Source organism: Aythya ferina (assembly GCF_964211825.1).
Source record: "Aythya ferina genome assembly, chromosome: 10".
NCBI classification, from domain to species: domain Eukaryota; kingdom Metazoa; phylum Chordata; class Aves; order Anseriformes; family Anatidae; genus Aythya; species Aythya ferina.
Genome location: NC_140306.1, coordinates 17,498,189 through 17,514,315, shown reverse-complemented (window position 1 = coordinate 17,514,315; position 16,127 = coordinate 17,498,189). Strand labels below are relative to the sequence as shown.

General features: G+C 36.7%; 1 protein-coding gene across 1 annotated transcript in view; it reads right to left on the bottom strand.

Moving 5' to 3' along the window:
- Positions 1–16,127, bottom strand: part of SYN2 (synapsin II) — a 181,954-nt gene that overhangs the window by 22,959 nt on the left and 142,868 nt on the right. Inside the window, exon 9 of the mRNA XM_084530558.1 lies at positions 12,831–12,933. Within this exon, the coding sequence (XP_084386684.1) occupies positions 12,831–12,933 (103 nt within the window). The remainder of the gene's footprint in view (positions 1–12,830; positions 12,934–16,127) is intronic.

Genomic DNA, 16,127 nt, shown 5'->3' with positions numbered 1-16,127 from the left:
TTTATTTCCATTCTACATGTGACTGGTTAATATATTTCAGCAATTATTTCATTATGCTATTTGGGTGGATAAAACTGATATTGAATTCAGTTAACTTCAGTGGGTTCTGATGATTTCTTATTTCTACAGAAGTATTTGTGATTTCCACAGTGTACCTATTTTTGGTGTATCTCTATTTACCCTGAAAGAGAAAATATAAGGATAAGGTAATGACCCCAACTAGTAATCACAACAGCACTGCCCATTCTTATTTCGATAATAACAAAGGATTTAATTCTCTTTTGAGAAGCTGCAATCCTTTTTTCAGTTTGTGTCAATGCTATTCAGAAAAAGGTGACAGCATATCACCTGCAGCCCTGCATTCTGGTGTTTCCAATAGCAATGGATCACAAGTGATTCAGGCCTACAATACAAGCAATAGTAACTAATAAAATAATAGTAACTAATAAAATGCAGTGAGGCACAAAGCAGTTAGACTACATTAGCAGTAATATACTCTATAGATGTCATTATATCTGATCCAGTTAGATTGTACAAACTGAGTTGTTGCCATCTAATTTTCAGTCTGTGAAAAGCTGTCCACCTGAAAAGTCTTGGAGTGTCTCAGTAGTGTAGGTAAATCTTGCAGTAAATGCAATAGTAATCTGTGCTGGTAAGAGAGATGAAGAAGGAAAGAATCCTCATGGGTTTCAATGCCGAAGAATCAGTGAATTTTACGGGGGTGCTTTAGAGCTTCCAGAAGTGCACTTTCCTGTGTATCTTTGGCTTCTGTGGTTCCTTCTCTATTGCAGGTAAATGGAAGAAGATTGAAAAGGTTCAAAAGAGTCAAAAGAGTGCTGGTGGACTTTTTCTGCCACAGGCAATTGCAGGTGCTTAGGGTCAGAGAAACATCTTAAACTTCCCTCGTTCTCATCCAACCTCTGGCAAAAGGACTAAATAGGAAAGAGGGCTCTGCTGAAGGGAGGCAGGGCTATTTTGACTGGAGTTGCTGATTCCCATCTCTTCAGGTAGGCGCTCTGCTGTAGGTTGTTGCATGGAGCTTTTTGTTTGTTTGTTTGTTTGCTAGTTATTCAGCTTGTGTAGTTGAAGGGAAGATATAGAAATTTTATAGAAAGACCGGATTGTGAAAATATTTAAAGTGGAAGAACGTTGTTATCTGTAGGGGTGACACAACAGTCAGACTGAAGAGCATAAAGCTAGTGCATCTGCTTTGCATGGGGTGGAAAGGATATAGTAGGAACAAAACTCTTAGTCCATCAGCCTACACTGCACACTATCTCCTTTATAGACAAGAGCAAGTTCTACCTTCCTTCTTTATGTATTCAAATGCATCTAGGAATTAGTCACTTATACTGGGTGTCTGATTTGGCATTTGGATTTAAAAGAATGTGTAGGTTCATTCTAACACTGGACTAATATTTCTTGCACTGTTGTTGAGAATAAGCTGCACTGTAAAGGATGTTATCTAAGCTTGAGGATTTTCAAAATAAGTTCTAAAGAAATTCTCACTGCGACTGAAAAAGACTACCTCGTTTTAATAATGAGATTAGCCTGAAGTCCAAAAGCTTTTGCATTATTTTTCCATTTGTTCATTTATAAGAGACACTAACATTGCACACTAGCAAGCAATATGTTGGCAACACATTTTCTGGGATTTTCAGATTTAGATGTCTCCTCTAAGCTTCATCACAGCAAAGAGACTTTAAAATAAACTAACTGTAAACAAAGAAATAATAATTGAGATCCAGAGCAAATGTTTCTTAAGAATTGAATGAATGTATGTAGAAGCAACAGTTATCCCTCTTTCACAAGTGTGGAAAGAAAACCTCACCTTGTTTAATATCCACTTACATTAAAAAAAAAAAAAATTAAAAAAAAAATTGTATTTGGAATGACTGTGAAATGAGTTGCCTAAAACAAGATCTTGCTAAAGGATCAGACAGGATTAAGATCCAGAGGACTGAGTTTTGACTCTGAATTTCTAAATACTTCTATGACTGCAAGTTCACATATAACTTTCCTTAGGAGATACTGCTGTGTTGTGTACCGCATGTAAGAAAAATTTAATTCTATGGCTAAGGATAGAAGAAGCTTTGAGGTGTTGCTCTAAACACCACAAACACTTCAGTAAATCTATAAACCCATCTCAGCTCTGTTTGAATGTTTTAAAAATAAGATAATGTCTATACTTCTGAGATTTGAATGGCTTAATGCCAGTTGTAAAATAACTCTCATCTGCTTGGATGGAACACAGTTTCGTACAAAAAATTGGTTATTAGGCAGAATTGCTTTAAACTTTGCATTAATGTAGCAAAGGAATATAAGCTTTGAGTCTGAAGAGATTAAATATTGGAATGAAAAATAACTGTACACATTCTAAATTAAAATAGAATAGATGTCAGGTTATTGTTCGACTTTCACCTATGACAGATATATGATTTAACAGAAGAATATTAAGTTAAGAGTTACCATTGTTAGACTGCTAGCTTGTGACATCTGCCAGAAGCAGGGTAGGGTAAATCAGTGTAATTTGTCACCTCATGTATCTAAAAACACAAGTGCAAAATTAGGACACCTCTAAACAGAGATAATGTACATCAGAGTTCCAGCAATGACATTTTAATGGAATTTAGACACCCCTGATAGTGCTTTTGTGTCCTAGGCAGAAGCATGGCAGTTCAATCAATGCCCTGGAACTTAGAACCACAACTTAAACTACTTGAGTACTCACAATCCATGGAGCTTTCAGACTCAATGGCAATGGTCCAGGCTGCTTAATTAGTGAATGTGCCCTGCTGGGCTTCACAGAATGGTTGGTAGACATGCATCAACTTGGCCAGCACTAGCTCATAGTCCTGGCATTCAGTAATGCTTAAGTGACTTGGATTTGATATTGAAGGACTTAATATTTGGAAATGTTCTGGCAGATCTTTCCTCAGATCCAGAGGAGCCTCTGTTGAATGCCCTCAGATATATTTTAAACTAAATCTTGCACTTCTTGAAGACAGTATTTTCAAGCATAGCTGTCATGTTCACATATTGAGGCAGATTCAAATATTCATGACATAAAAAACAACCATTTTTCACTTGGACAGGTTTTGATGTTGTTAAAAACCCTCTTGTTGGCTGCCTTAATTGAATTAATATTGCTGGTCAAAGGTATGCTGAACCTAACACTGAACAAGTACTGAGCCAGATGCCAAGTATTCAGAGATGTTAAGCTAAGATCTGTTCTGCTGCTTTGCTGAAGTACAAAGCTGGTAAACAAAGTGGTAAAAAGAGAAAGTAATGCATCGGATTATCAAGAAAACTACTGATCCCAAAGTGAAATCATAGAATCATTAAGGTTGAAAAAGACCTCCAAGATAATCTGGTCCTACCATCACCCTACTTACTGTCACCCATTTAACCATGTCCCTAAGTACCATGTCCAACCTTTCCTTAAACACCCCCAGGGATGGTGACTCCACCATCTCCCTGGGCAACCCGTTCCAATGCCTGACTGCTCTTTCTGAGAATAAATGTCTCCTAATTTCCAACCTAAACATCCCCTGGTGCAACTTGAGACCATTCCCTCTAGTCCTATCACCTGTGAGAAGAGGCCAACCCCCAGCTCCCCACAGCTTCCTTCCTGAGCATCCTTTTCACCAGACTAAATGACCCAAGTTCCCTCAGCTGCTCCTCACAAGACTTGTGTCCCAGGCCCTTCACCAGCTTCGTAGCTCTTCTCTGGACACATTCCAGGGCCTCGATAACCTTCTTGTAGTGAGGGGCCCAAAACTGAACACAGTACTCAAGGTGTGGCCTCACCAGAGCAGAGTAAATGTTGCTAATAGCTAAGTAAAAGATTACCAAGTCTTAAAAGTGGTTCAACTGCATGACATTGTTCAGTGTAATAACTCAAGTTGCTGAGAGGGAATGGCTAGAGTGCCCAAAACATACCATTTTTACCCAGTATTGCATGTGGCTGCTAAGAGGCTTAGCTTCCTTCTCTATGTTGCTGTTGCTGTGGTTCTCAAGGGCAGAAGGTAAAGTAAGTGAGCACTTCCAGTATTCTTGGTGAAGTAGATAAAATCAAGGTAAATTTTCATAGGTATTCAAATTATGGTCACTTAATTAATGCTTTTGTCATTAATTTATATGTATTTCAATCAAGAATTCTATAGGATGAATTTCTCTTATCACCCATAAAACATATCCTGAAATGCATTTAATACATCTTTATGTTAACCTAGTAGAGCCTGAGTGTATATATTAGCAGTAATAATAGAAACTACAGCAGCACGATTGAGTAAAGTCTTTATAAGGTTGTTTTTTTTTTTTTTTTTTTATTTATATAGTTTTTCTTTATGACAATGCAGTCTAATTTCCTTCCTAGTAAAACAGCTAATGACAGTTATCAAAAATCACTAATGTTTTATTTAACTGTATCTTAAGAATTAAAAATATTTTGGGTAACACTAAAAAAGGTTTTAAAACTTGTGAATGACTAACAGGAATGCCATGATGGCATTGCCCCCACTTTTGAGGGCTTTACAAAGTTTAAACACACACAAGGCATCCTGTTTATAAACAGTCTATTTACAGCCTGTACTAATTTTAAAATATCATTTATACAGTTACCCAGGTCTGTTTTCAGTACCTAGTTTAACTATTTAAAATGTTGGAGTTTCCAACTAAGTAGATTCATAGAAGAAAGTCATCTGTAATTTATCAAGTCAAATGTGCTACTTTTGGAGATGGCAGTAAAAACATTGGCAACTACAAATTATGATCACTTAATTCATATTGCTTTTGATTGTAATTTATATGCATTTCAATAACCAATTCCATAGGATGAACTTCTCTTATCACCCACAAAACATACACTGAAATGCATTTAATACATCTTTATGTTAACCTAGAAGAGCCCAAGTATATATATTAGAAGTGATAACAAAAACTACTGAATCTTGATTGAGTAAACGAAATACTTTTATAAAAAACTGACCTTTCAATGATATGATGCTTCAGTAAATTAGTCTGTGCCCTTTATTGCTAGTGTAGATAAGACAAGTATTTAAGATTTGGGCTGCCAGACTGGGACTGGAAAGAAAGAGAAGAGAAATGCTGTTTAACTCTGATGACCACCAAAGGAAATGGGGTGGGATTAATAAGGGATCCATTGTAATTATAAGACATCAGTAACTGCAAAGGGATCACCCTGTTTGAAGGAGAAACTACACTAATTGTCATTGTCCAGGCATACTTCTCCATTACATAATATGTTTACCACCAAAGGGTTATGAAAGATTTCTTACCTAGAGCTTTAGGAAGACCTAGCTCAAATGCTGCTGGGAAAGACAGAGCTGTGGAGATTAAAGGAGGGGAAAGTTAAAGAATTCTGTGTGACACAGTGAGAAAAGAAGGTGTCAGGATGTTAAAATACAGGAGGGAATGGACAGAATACAAGTCAGAAATGCCCAAGGATTCTAACAAGATAATGATACAAGAACTTTGTATGAGAAAAAAACAAAACAAAACAAACAAAAAAAACAACAAACAAACCCACAAACTGGGAATTTCTGGAGAAGATATGATGATCTGCAAGTGAAGAGTAATTAATTTCATTGCAAATCAGAGGAATTTTGGAAGTTCATGCTTGAGAGTATGAGGCCTGGGGAAAAAAAAACAAAAAAAAAAACAAACCAAAACAAAACAAACAAACAAAACAACAACAACAACAACAACAAAAAACATTTACTTTGGTCTTGGTCTTTACTTTTCATGAATAAGAGAAGCTAGATTGTATTATTGCTATGTTATGAATGTGTTACTCTTCTGTATTGTTTTTGTGGGACCTGGATGTAAGCAATTGTGGTGAAAATTTTGACTGTAAAGACAGAAGCTGATATAGATTTTAATTGAAGAATTCTAACTATGGGGAAAGTAATTGACATTAAAAAAATGTAATAGTTAAAGGATGTCATTTAAGATTGAGTGGGATGTAAGGAAAGATGGTGTGATTTCTGAGAAGTAAGGGAGTGACTGGATATGAACTAATCATGGGGCTTTCCCAGAGGTCTTTACAGCAGATGCAGGAAAGATTTGTAATTGGAAATGTAACCACACCTGAGAAGTTGGCAGGGATAGTACAGGAGGAAATCAGTGGTGACTGCTTGGAAAATTTTACAGTTCCTCTTGCAGTGGGTGAATAACAACATTTGCAGAAAAAAAGTAAGAACAACTGGGAAAGTGAATCAGACATCCCTAGATGAAGGACTCAAAGTTTGAAGACAAACTTCTATGGTTGCATTTCAATCTGGAATGAAAAGAAAACCAGAATATCCCTCTGTAGTAGTTTGATAAATTGTAGCACCTTCAGAAATGGTGACTATTACAGTAAGACCTAAAAAAAAAACAAACAAAATAAAATAAAATAAATAAATTCTGTTTCTTAATTTCTTATATTGTCTTTCAGTTACTGAAAATACTGCCTAGGAAATCCAAATGGTTTCCATCTTGCTACATTATAAATTACTTGGAAACTAACTTTAATATAGCTTGGGTTGAAAATAAGCAAGCAGAAATAAGACACCTGCAGTAGCCACCCACCCATTCAATTCTGAGCAAAATTTGGTAACTGCCTGTGAGGCCACCTTAAAGGATTCTGTTACATTTCTTCTCTTTTACTGCATTCACCATCATGATGTGAGCTTTTTGTTTTGTTTCCCAGAGGTTTGGTTTTCCAAGAATGAATCATGAGAGATATTCAGTGCAGTCAGAAACATGAAATGCTCAAGTATTCCTTCTGGTATAAAAACTACAGAAGCATTAATTTAAAAAGTAAAAGATTAAAAGTCTTTCTCACATTTAAGATGTTAAAGCTTAATGGACCTTAATTTGATGTTGTATTAGCAAGAATTGGTAAGGCAGTTACAACAGTGTATGTTGAAATGATGTGTTCATAAAATCCTTGTTTTTACAGTTTGTCTCTGGTGTGATGATGTTTGGCAGATGAGTATTCAAACTGAGGTGAAAGAATAGAAACTATATGAATAGCTAAGCTCATTAGACACAGCCATGACATGAACTTCCTCTTGAGCAGCCTGGCAATTCTTCCTTTTAAGCTAAGTGATTCTTTAATTAATTTCTCCCTTGTAGGGTTTTGGAGATGGTTCTTTGGAGGACAAAAGTAAAAGGCAAAACAAAACAAAACAAACAAAACAAAACAAAAAAAAATCCCACAGGGTTCCTCTAGAGAAAGATTTTTTTCTTGGGAACACCTTTTGGTTCTTCTAAAAGGCTGTAGTGGGTTTACGTGGCAAGGTTTTGGTAGCAGGGGGCCATAGGGGTGGTTTCTGTGAGAAAGATCTAGAAGCTGCCCCATGTTTGGGAAGGGCCCCATTGTTTTCCAGAGCTGAGCCAATAAGCGATGTTGTTTTGCGCCTCTGTGAGAGCATATTTGACAGGGAAAAAAACGCTGCGCCACACAGCAGCCGGGAGAGTGAAGGGAGTGAGAAACAGCCTTGCAGGTGCCAAGGTCAGTGTAGAAGAAGGGGGAGAGGTGCTCCAGGCGCCGGAGCAGAAGTTCCCTGCAGCCTGTGGTGAGGACCATGGTGAAGCAGGATGTCCCCCTGCAGCCCATGGAGTACCACGGTGGAGCAGGGTTCCACGCTGCAGCCCGTGGAGGAGACCACGGTGGAGCAGGTGGCCCTGCACCGACGGAGGCTGCCGCCTGTGGAAGACCCCTGCCGGAGCAGATTCCGGGCCAGACCTGTAGCCCGTGGAGAGGAGCCCACTCAGGAGCAGGTGACCTGGCAGGAGCTGCTGCCCATGGGGGACCCAGGTTGGAGCAGTTTTCTCCTGAGGGATGGACCCCGTGGTATGGACCCATATCTGGAGCAGTTCTGGAAGAGCTGCTGCCTGTGGGAAGCCCACGCTGGATCAGTTCATCAAGGACTGCATCCTGTGGGTGGGACCCCACAGCACAGGGGACGAGAGTGACCGAGAAGGAGCGGCAGAGAAGAAGTGCTGTAGACTGACCATAATCCCCATTCCCCCGCACCGCTCGGGGAGAGGAGGTGGAAGAGGGTGGATGGGGGGGGAAGGTGCTTTTGGTTTCTTTCCTTCGTTTCTCACTTCTCTAGCTTGTTAGTAATGAGCAATAAATCTTACTATCTTCTTATGCTGAGTCTGTTTTGCCCGTTACAATAATTATTGTGTGATTTTCTCGTCCTTATCTCAACCCTTGAGCCCTTTTCACATATTTTCTCCCCATTCCTCTTTGAGGAGGGGGAGTGAGAGAGCGGCTGTGGTGGAGCTCGGCTGCCCACTCGAGCGGAACCACGACAAAGGCAAAGTTAGTTCATTTAAAAGGCAAAGTTACTTCTTACAGCCCTCCTCTAAGAAAAACTGTAGAGAACTTCTGGCTTCTCAGAAAAACAGAGGCTGTATTATGTTTGAATGTTTGTTTATTATGTTTGAACTTCAGTATTTCATTCTTCCTGTCTTCTGAAAAACTGGTCTGGATTTTTATCCCAGGGATGCATATCTTATCCCTCAACTTAATAACAAGATTGCACAAATGGACATCCTTCAAAATTCCCATGTAGTAGCATTTACAGCTGTGTGGAAAGATGAATGGCACACTGAAAATGTATCTTTTTTGTCATTATTAGGGGAAAAAATAATAGTATTGGCCTGAGCTCTTTCAAATGACTAGAAACCTCTAGGGTGTAAAAAAAAGTAAAAAGATACCAATGTACAAAGTAGCACCAGACAACAGACTCAGATCTATAAAATGCGCCCAAAAGCTAAAAATATGAGAAGGTGTACTTACACTGCAGTTTATTCTTATTGTTTATTACATGGAGAACTACCAGGTCAAAGGAACATGCACATCACACGAGGGAGGCATCTACAAGAAGCTCATAGTAATTTGGATCTGTGTATTTCTCTATTTCCTAACAACATTTATGTACGTAGAAATTAAATGTCTGGAACTGTATTTCAGTGTCACTAAATAACCTTCATTTTTTTTTCTTTTAGCTCTCTAATCCTTCCACATTGTTCCTGAGCAGGCAGGAACTCTACTTACAGCAAGCACACTTTCTGTAACTTGAACAGCCATGAAGCTTTACAATAACTTATGTAAAAAAATATTATTTTAACAAAATACATATGGAAGAGAAACTAATAAAGAAAAAAAAAAATAAATTAACCATCTTGAAGAGGTGGGGAACGATGACTGGATCTAGCATTAAGAACCAATACATTCTTACCTGCAATGTAAGCATATTGTACTAGATCATAGATTAAAAAATCACTTTCATATACTGTTTTTTTAAGAAGTACAGCTAGAATATTAAATTCATGAGACACAGTGTCGTTCTGATTCTGTAATATCAGCCACTGGTGCAATTTGTTCCTCCATGTTTTGGGGAATGAAAGAAAACAGAATGTTAAAACAAGGAATGACAACATGACCATCACAAAGCAGCTGAATGGCAACATTACCAAAATAATAAAATTATTGATATAGGATTTGAATGTAAATGAAAATAAGAAGTTAATTAATAGCTTTCCAAACATAGACATATAAAGTTCATATCCTACACATGACATTAGTTAAGAATGGATTTTTGTATGCATACGCGGTGTTACATGTAATATTTAAGTACTGTAGGAATTTTAAAACTATTGTCTTGAATTATGCATGTTCCAAAGCTCTTGTTGAACACCTTTGTCAAAACATAAATATGCATCAAGTACTCATTCCTGTAAAATGCTGTTCTCCCAAATTCATTACAGAGAATCCTTCCGTATTTTCTGTCTAGAACGCTGAACATGTGAAAGATATTTTAGCATTGTTGTAGCTTAATTCACATTCATTCTGAATCTGGTCAACACCTATGTATGCTTTCCTGCTGGTGGCTACACTGGTTTAAAATGATCATATCTGTATACATTATTTCATACATTAGTAAGTTTGTATGTTTCCTGTCTGATCACATGTCCAGAATGAAAGTGTAAGTAACACAGAAAGCTTTAGTTTTGTAATAGATGTACCAGTCACCAGGAAAATTTGAGAGCAGGGGTTTCAGTGTGGTACTGCAACTGGGGAGTAACCATAGCATTTACAGACCAATTGTCCTGTTCAGCTACTGGTTTTTGATTGCAGCATGTACAAGCTAGCTTTAATGACACATTTATCTTCCCATGTTGAAAGTACACAAAAAATAGAAATTTTTTCCTGTATGGGGACAGATGTTTTTCTGCTCTTCATTCTATAACAGAATTATAGTGCAATAACCGTTACAATTATAGTGCAATAACTGTTGATGTAAGCTGGTTTTTTTTAGTAGCAAATGATCATAAGTTTTACAGATGTTCTATTGGATGTGAACTTTGCAAACAATTCTACACTTCAATGGGTTATAGAGATTCTAAATATTCCTGCTGATAAGCATTACCATCTTCCAAACAATTCAGATGATTCTATAAGACAGCAAGAATTATCATGCTTCTATCCACTCATTTATTTTTTTATTTTTTTTACTGTACATCTATTATGTACAGTACTAAAAATGCTCTACAAACACAGTTCATGATGTGTCCTGCAGTCAGAACTCTCTCTCTTTTTTTAAATTATTTTATGTTTTAGTATGAATGTATCTGGCATGAAAAACTACAGCATTTGTTCAGCAGCAGGAATTGAAGTTCTCTGTTGTTCCATTCTATAATTTTCATTGGCTATTTCATTGTGGAAAAACTACTCCCTCTTCTCCTTCTACCCAAAAGAGCAACCAAGTTTGGTTACTTTGTGTACACTGACCAGTGGAAGTCGATGGCAATGGTTGGATTTCCTCTCAAATTTCAAAACAATGCAGTATCAAAAATGTTGAAACTGGAGTTCAGTTAATAGAAGTGGTGTGTTTAGTCTGGTAGGAATTTGCTAAATGAGGAATACAAGAGAAATGTCAAATAATAAAATAAAAAATGCATCCTTAACTTCCACTGGGAGCAGAAAACAGCAGGAAGAAATGGGAGCAGGGTGTAAAAGAGATCATTTGGAGATACTAAGTAGAGTGGGTTGAAGCCAGACATTTTTCAGATTAGATTTAGCTACAGTCTGTAGGAAATAAGAAAGATTTTTTTTACTCTTGTTCTTACAAGGATATACTTGTTGAATGGTCTCCTAATCTAGCTTTGTATCTTTTTGCCAGTGATCTTTCAGTTTTTAAGTGTTACCCTATGAGGTAACTAGGATCTTACGTCTTAAAATAATCTTTTTTTTTAAAAAAAAATTATTATTATTTTATTTTATTTTTTTATTTATTTTATAGTTAAAGTTGTAGTATAAAAATGTAGTGGCTTAAAGCCAGCCAAATCAGTATGAGCTACCCCCAATGTAATGAATTTAGTCATATTGGGAAGTGTCTAAATTGGGATCCTCTGAGACTTTTAGGGGCCATAAGAACTGCAGAGTATCCTATAAAGCTTTGAATGGCATATGGGAAGCTGTCAAAGTCCAAGTACTGGAGAGGATTTTAATTGTAAGCAGAAATCAATACCTTCCCAGTAAGCAGACTATGTCTGAGATACACCTGTGCCTACAGCCAAAGAGTGAAGCGGAACACCTGACAAATTTTATGTTCAGGAATTTCCTCTATTTTGTCTCACCAGAAGTCAGGGCAGTCTGTTCTCAGAAAGAGAAGAATATATTTTTTCCACTTTTTCAAATCTCAGTCAGGTTTCACTGGGGCAACCATTACAGACTTAACAGGACCTTTTGGTGGGATGGACTGCACTATACAAAGGAACAAAAGAGGAGGTTTAGTGTGGAATCCTACATTTTATATTACAGCGAGTTAAGATTCAGTAAGACACAATAAGTTCTGGCTTGGCTGGACAGGCTAATGATACAGGATTTCTTGAAATCTTCCTTGGTATATCAGGAGGTAGTGACTAATTATGTTTGATTTGCTTGTAATTCTACAAGCTGCTCAGCCTTTTAAAGTGTTATTGATTGCTTTGGGAATTCTTAGCACTTACAATAATGAGAAATGAATTTGTGAAATTACAAAAGTTTAACACTGTGGCAAAACAAATATTTTTATTTTTGCAGAGCTTTTCTGTTATAAATGGATATAAATAACTGAAGAAGGAAATCCATCTATAACCTCCTTCTGGATACCAGATTACTGTCATGGTTTAGAAAAAATGTTCTTATTTTTGCTTTAGCAAACATAAACCTCCAAATTGTGTGATAGGCAACTGATGGTAGCTTGTTTTATGGGTAGACAAAGTTTACATTTATCCATAATAAACTTAAGGTAAATGAAAAAACTTTTCAAAATGATCCACAGCAACATCTTCTAGTATTGGTAGTTCATGAGGAATCAGATCCTAAAGGTAACATTTAGGCTAGCAAAAAAAAATAAAAATAAAAATTGTTTACACTTTGTTCTTAATTTCCCTTTCCATGTAAAGATATAATTTTTCCCTTGGGATAATGCTATCTATAAGCCTTCCAGGAAAAACTGGTAAGCCTGCTTAGGAAAGAAATCATAAGGGCTAGGAAAATATGACATCTACATTTGGTTTTGTTTTGCAGTTTGTGTACATTTCCTGAAACACTAAAAAACATTACCATATGATATGGTTACATTTTCCAGCAAGTGTTGCCACTAACTTGGACATGTGGCTTTGTATTATGATTTAAACATTGCTCAAAAATACAGTCTTTCCTGAAACACAAATAGGCCAATGCCTAACTATCACAAATGTTCTTTATTTTCATATTTGTAATATATAAAGCATATATTGAAAAGTGTGGGATAGCTTACCTCAAAAATATAATCTTTTCCATCCTTTCCATGTACAGCTTTAACAGCACAGATGTCCAAACCACCAAATATTTCAGAACAGGTGTCAACCCAAAGCTTGTACCTGTTTTACAAAAACAGTTTTTCTGTGAGTATCTCATCATGCTTTTGTTTTTACAGGCTTAATCCAGTACTGCACTTTATATAAGGGTTGCTTGAAACTCAGAATTTTCACTATATTGTCAGTTTTACTGAATTTGTTTTTTCCAGAATAGTAGCATAGAGACTCTGAGTAGATTACTCTGCTTTTCCCAGCAGAATTCAAAAAAAAGCTGTGGCTCTGTGTCGTTCGCTAGTGTTATGCTGGCTGTCTCCCAGCTTACATTGGTCCAAACATGTCTCTGCTCTAAACTGTGAGTAACCTGAAGATATGCTGGAACGCAAATACCATTTAGTGGTATCCCACTTCTACCACCTTATGCTAGCACAGCTTGCTAGTTGTGGCTGTGCACTATGGGAGAACTCCCTAGAAGGGGGATTTATCTTCTGACCAGTTTTTATAGCTACAGTGATGCCAAGGAGTTTTAGACAGTAGGGGGTGGGGGTTCTGTTTCCTGTGAAATTCAAACTGGCACATCTGTGCACTGATTCAAGTGTGACAATCCTCTTGCCTACCACACTTGATAGTGTATTTAATTATGTATGGGTTTTATTCTTTTATCAGGAAAACTAAAATGAGAGTCTCTGTCTTAAATTACTGACTAAACTGTATTTCAAAGTAGCAATGAGCTTTATATAAACTTTACTGAACAGGGCAAAAGAAAAACCAAGACAAAACAGACAAGACAAGATGAAAAAGAAACAGTCACATGACACTAAGTAAAAGTTAGGTAGCATGCAGAAAACTGTAATATGCTTCATGTAGGTTTATAGGCCACTACAGTAAAATTTAACAGAAATTTAAAGAACTCTGAAGAATGGTTACAGCTCCTACAACAAAGTGAGTGCTTCATAAAGCACTGAACTCCTGCATTTCATTGCTAACCTCATGGTAAGAAATATGAACTGAGGAATGGACAGTTTACCCATTCTACATGCGGTAATGTGATCTATTTTTCTTGCACGAAGACCTTTATCCATCCTATGAATAGAGAGATTATCTGACTAACAAGGAAATGAAGTGGGACATTCTAGAAGAAGAGTGAGGCAATTCCTGTGATCAAGCACAGAACTGTTAGTGACATATATAGGGAGCTGTAATACTTCATTGAGAGCATTCTGAGGTGACGTAAGTTGTATATGTGTGCTAAATGGCAAGGATTGACTTACATGTATAGACACAAAATAGCATTGAGAACTTTAATTAACTAATAACACAGTAGTGCCTGAGCACCAGTAAGTGATGATATGATCTTGAAGGGTTATTAAGGCAGACACTGTTATGCCACCAATTGAAGGATGTTTTCCTCAAAAACCAAACCAAACCAAACCAAACCAAAACAAAACAAAACACTGTTTTAAAGCAGTCATTTATCATATTTTTTTTTCTCTTTCATTGGCTAGTATTTGGGTATAAATGAGAACTATTTCCTTTTATAGATCCTCCCTCCCTGATCCAGTCTTTAAGACATAATGATAAATATGCCACATCATAGTGTTTTCCATTGCAAAAAAATGATGTTATAAAACTAGCATTTGACTTCACTGTAGGATCAAAGGAAACTCATTGCCGAGTCTTATTCATATAAAAATATCTTTGGTAATGGCATCCTTTCCAAGTAAACTTATTAGGTCACATCCTTTATAGTTTTTTTGTGCAATGGAAAAAAAATATTCTGTTAAGCAGAATACAAAAATAAAAAAATAAAAAAATGATACAAATGTTTGAAAAAACCCTGATGGTAGTATTTCAGCAACTTTTTTTTTTTTTTCCTGTGAGAAAAACATTTTTGTCCAAAATGAGAGTTTTTTTTGGATGCCTGACAATTCCAACATTTGTAGATGCACTGACTGACTGGACTGCTTGAGCGCACTTGCTTACAGACATTTTTTTTTTTCTTTTTTTTTTCTGTAAAATACCCATGTGTATCTTAGGAAGACATGAGGACAGCAAAACTTGTCTTTAACAATAACTATCTGAGCTTTCTATTAAAAAACAAACAACAAAAAAAACCACTATATTTTATTTAAAAGACTTAAAAATTAATCAGATTTAATTAAGAGAATTTCTAGTAGTCTATACTCTGCCAACAAGCACACCTGGAGAAATACAGGGAAGAGAGGTCTTGAGTGGACTCTCCTCTAGTGTTGTAAACCCAAGGCTTGTACAGTAGGTTTGACCAGAGGCCATGGTTCTGTTTTCCCAGAACCAGTAAAAAGTGCAGCATCCTCAGAACTGATAGAAAACAAAGTACTGTTCCTCGGGTGTCTGACATGAAATATGAGGTGTGTGCAATAAGTAAATATTGTTCTGGTCCTATCTGGGGAGCAATGCCTCTGAAATGGAGGGGTCAATATGAATACGTATCACTGAAATTTTCTCATTTTGTGCCTCATCATCATCCCTTACTGCTCCACATTCCATTTTCTTTTCCAAATTTCTAGACTAACATTTGTATTCAGTCAACAATGTTGACTCAGGCAGCACTTTCAAAATACTTTTTTCTAAATCATGAGATGTATTATAAGTGCCCTGAAATGCACATTCATTAGATTTGATTGCTTTTGGTATGCCTTTAAAGTACTTCAACTCTTCAGAAAGTTTCAAATTTCTCTTTTCTTCCTTTATCTGCTTTGTGTGTAATCAAACTAAAAGCATGGCATGAGATACATACCCCTTTCTGTTACAAGGACACATACATTTTTTTCTATGCTTTTGTCTTCATCAGCATAAAAGAAGTTCTGTTTTGTTGGCTATTTTTTTTTTTTTTAATGGGAAAATACCTGCTATATTTTAATTGTGTTATATTCAAAAGTGGAAGCAGCAGCAAAGCAACATAGAGCATTTACAGTGAGGTGGCTAGGCAAGGTTAGCATTTTATACTCATTGCCTATGCTTACTGTTTAGTTTTCCTTATGGCCAAACGTTTTTACGTGCCTGCGTTTTTACAGAGAAGTAGTTCATGGACTGTAATTATGCTCACTAAAGCACTTTCTTTTCCCTCTCAGTGAATGTATAACCTCACTTTCTAAAGGAAGGTGGGAGGAGAATGAGAAAGAGAAAATAATGTGGCTCCACTCCATTCCCAGAGGGGAGATCAGTGAGGACACAGTCTAGACAGGGGCTGGACAGCAGGGAGTTGTAATTCCCATCTTATT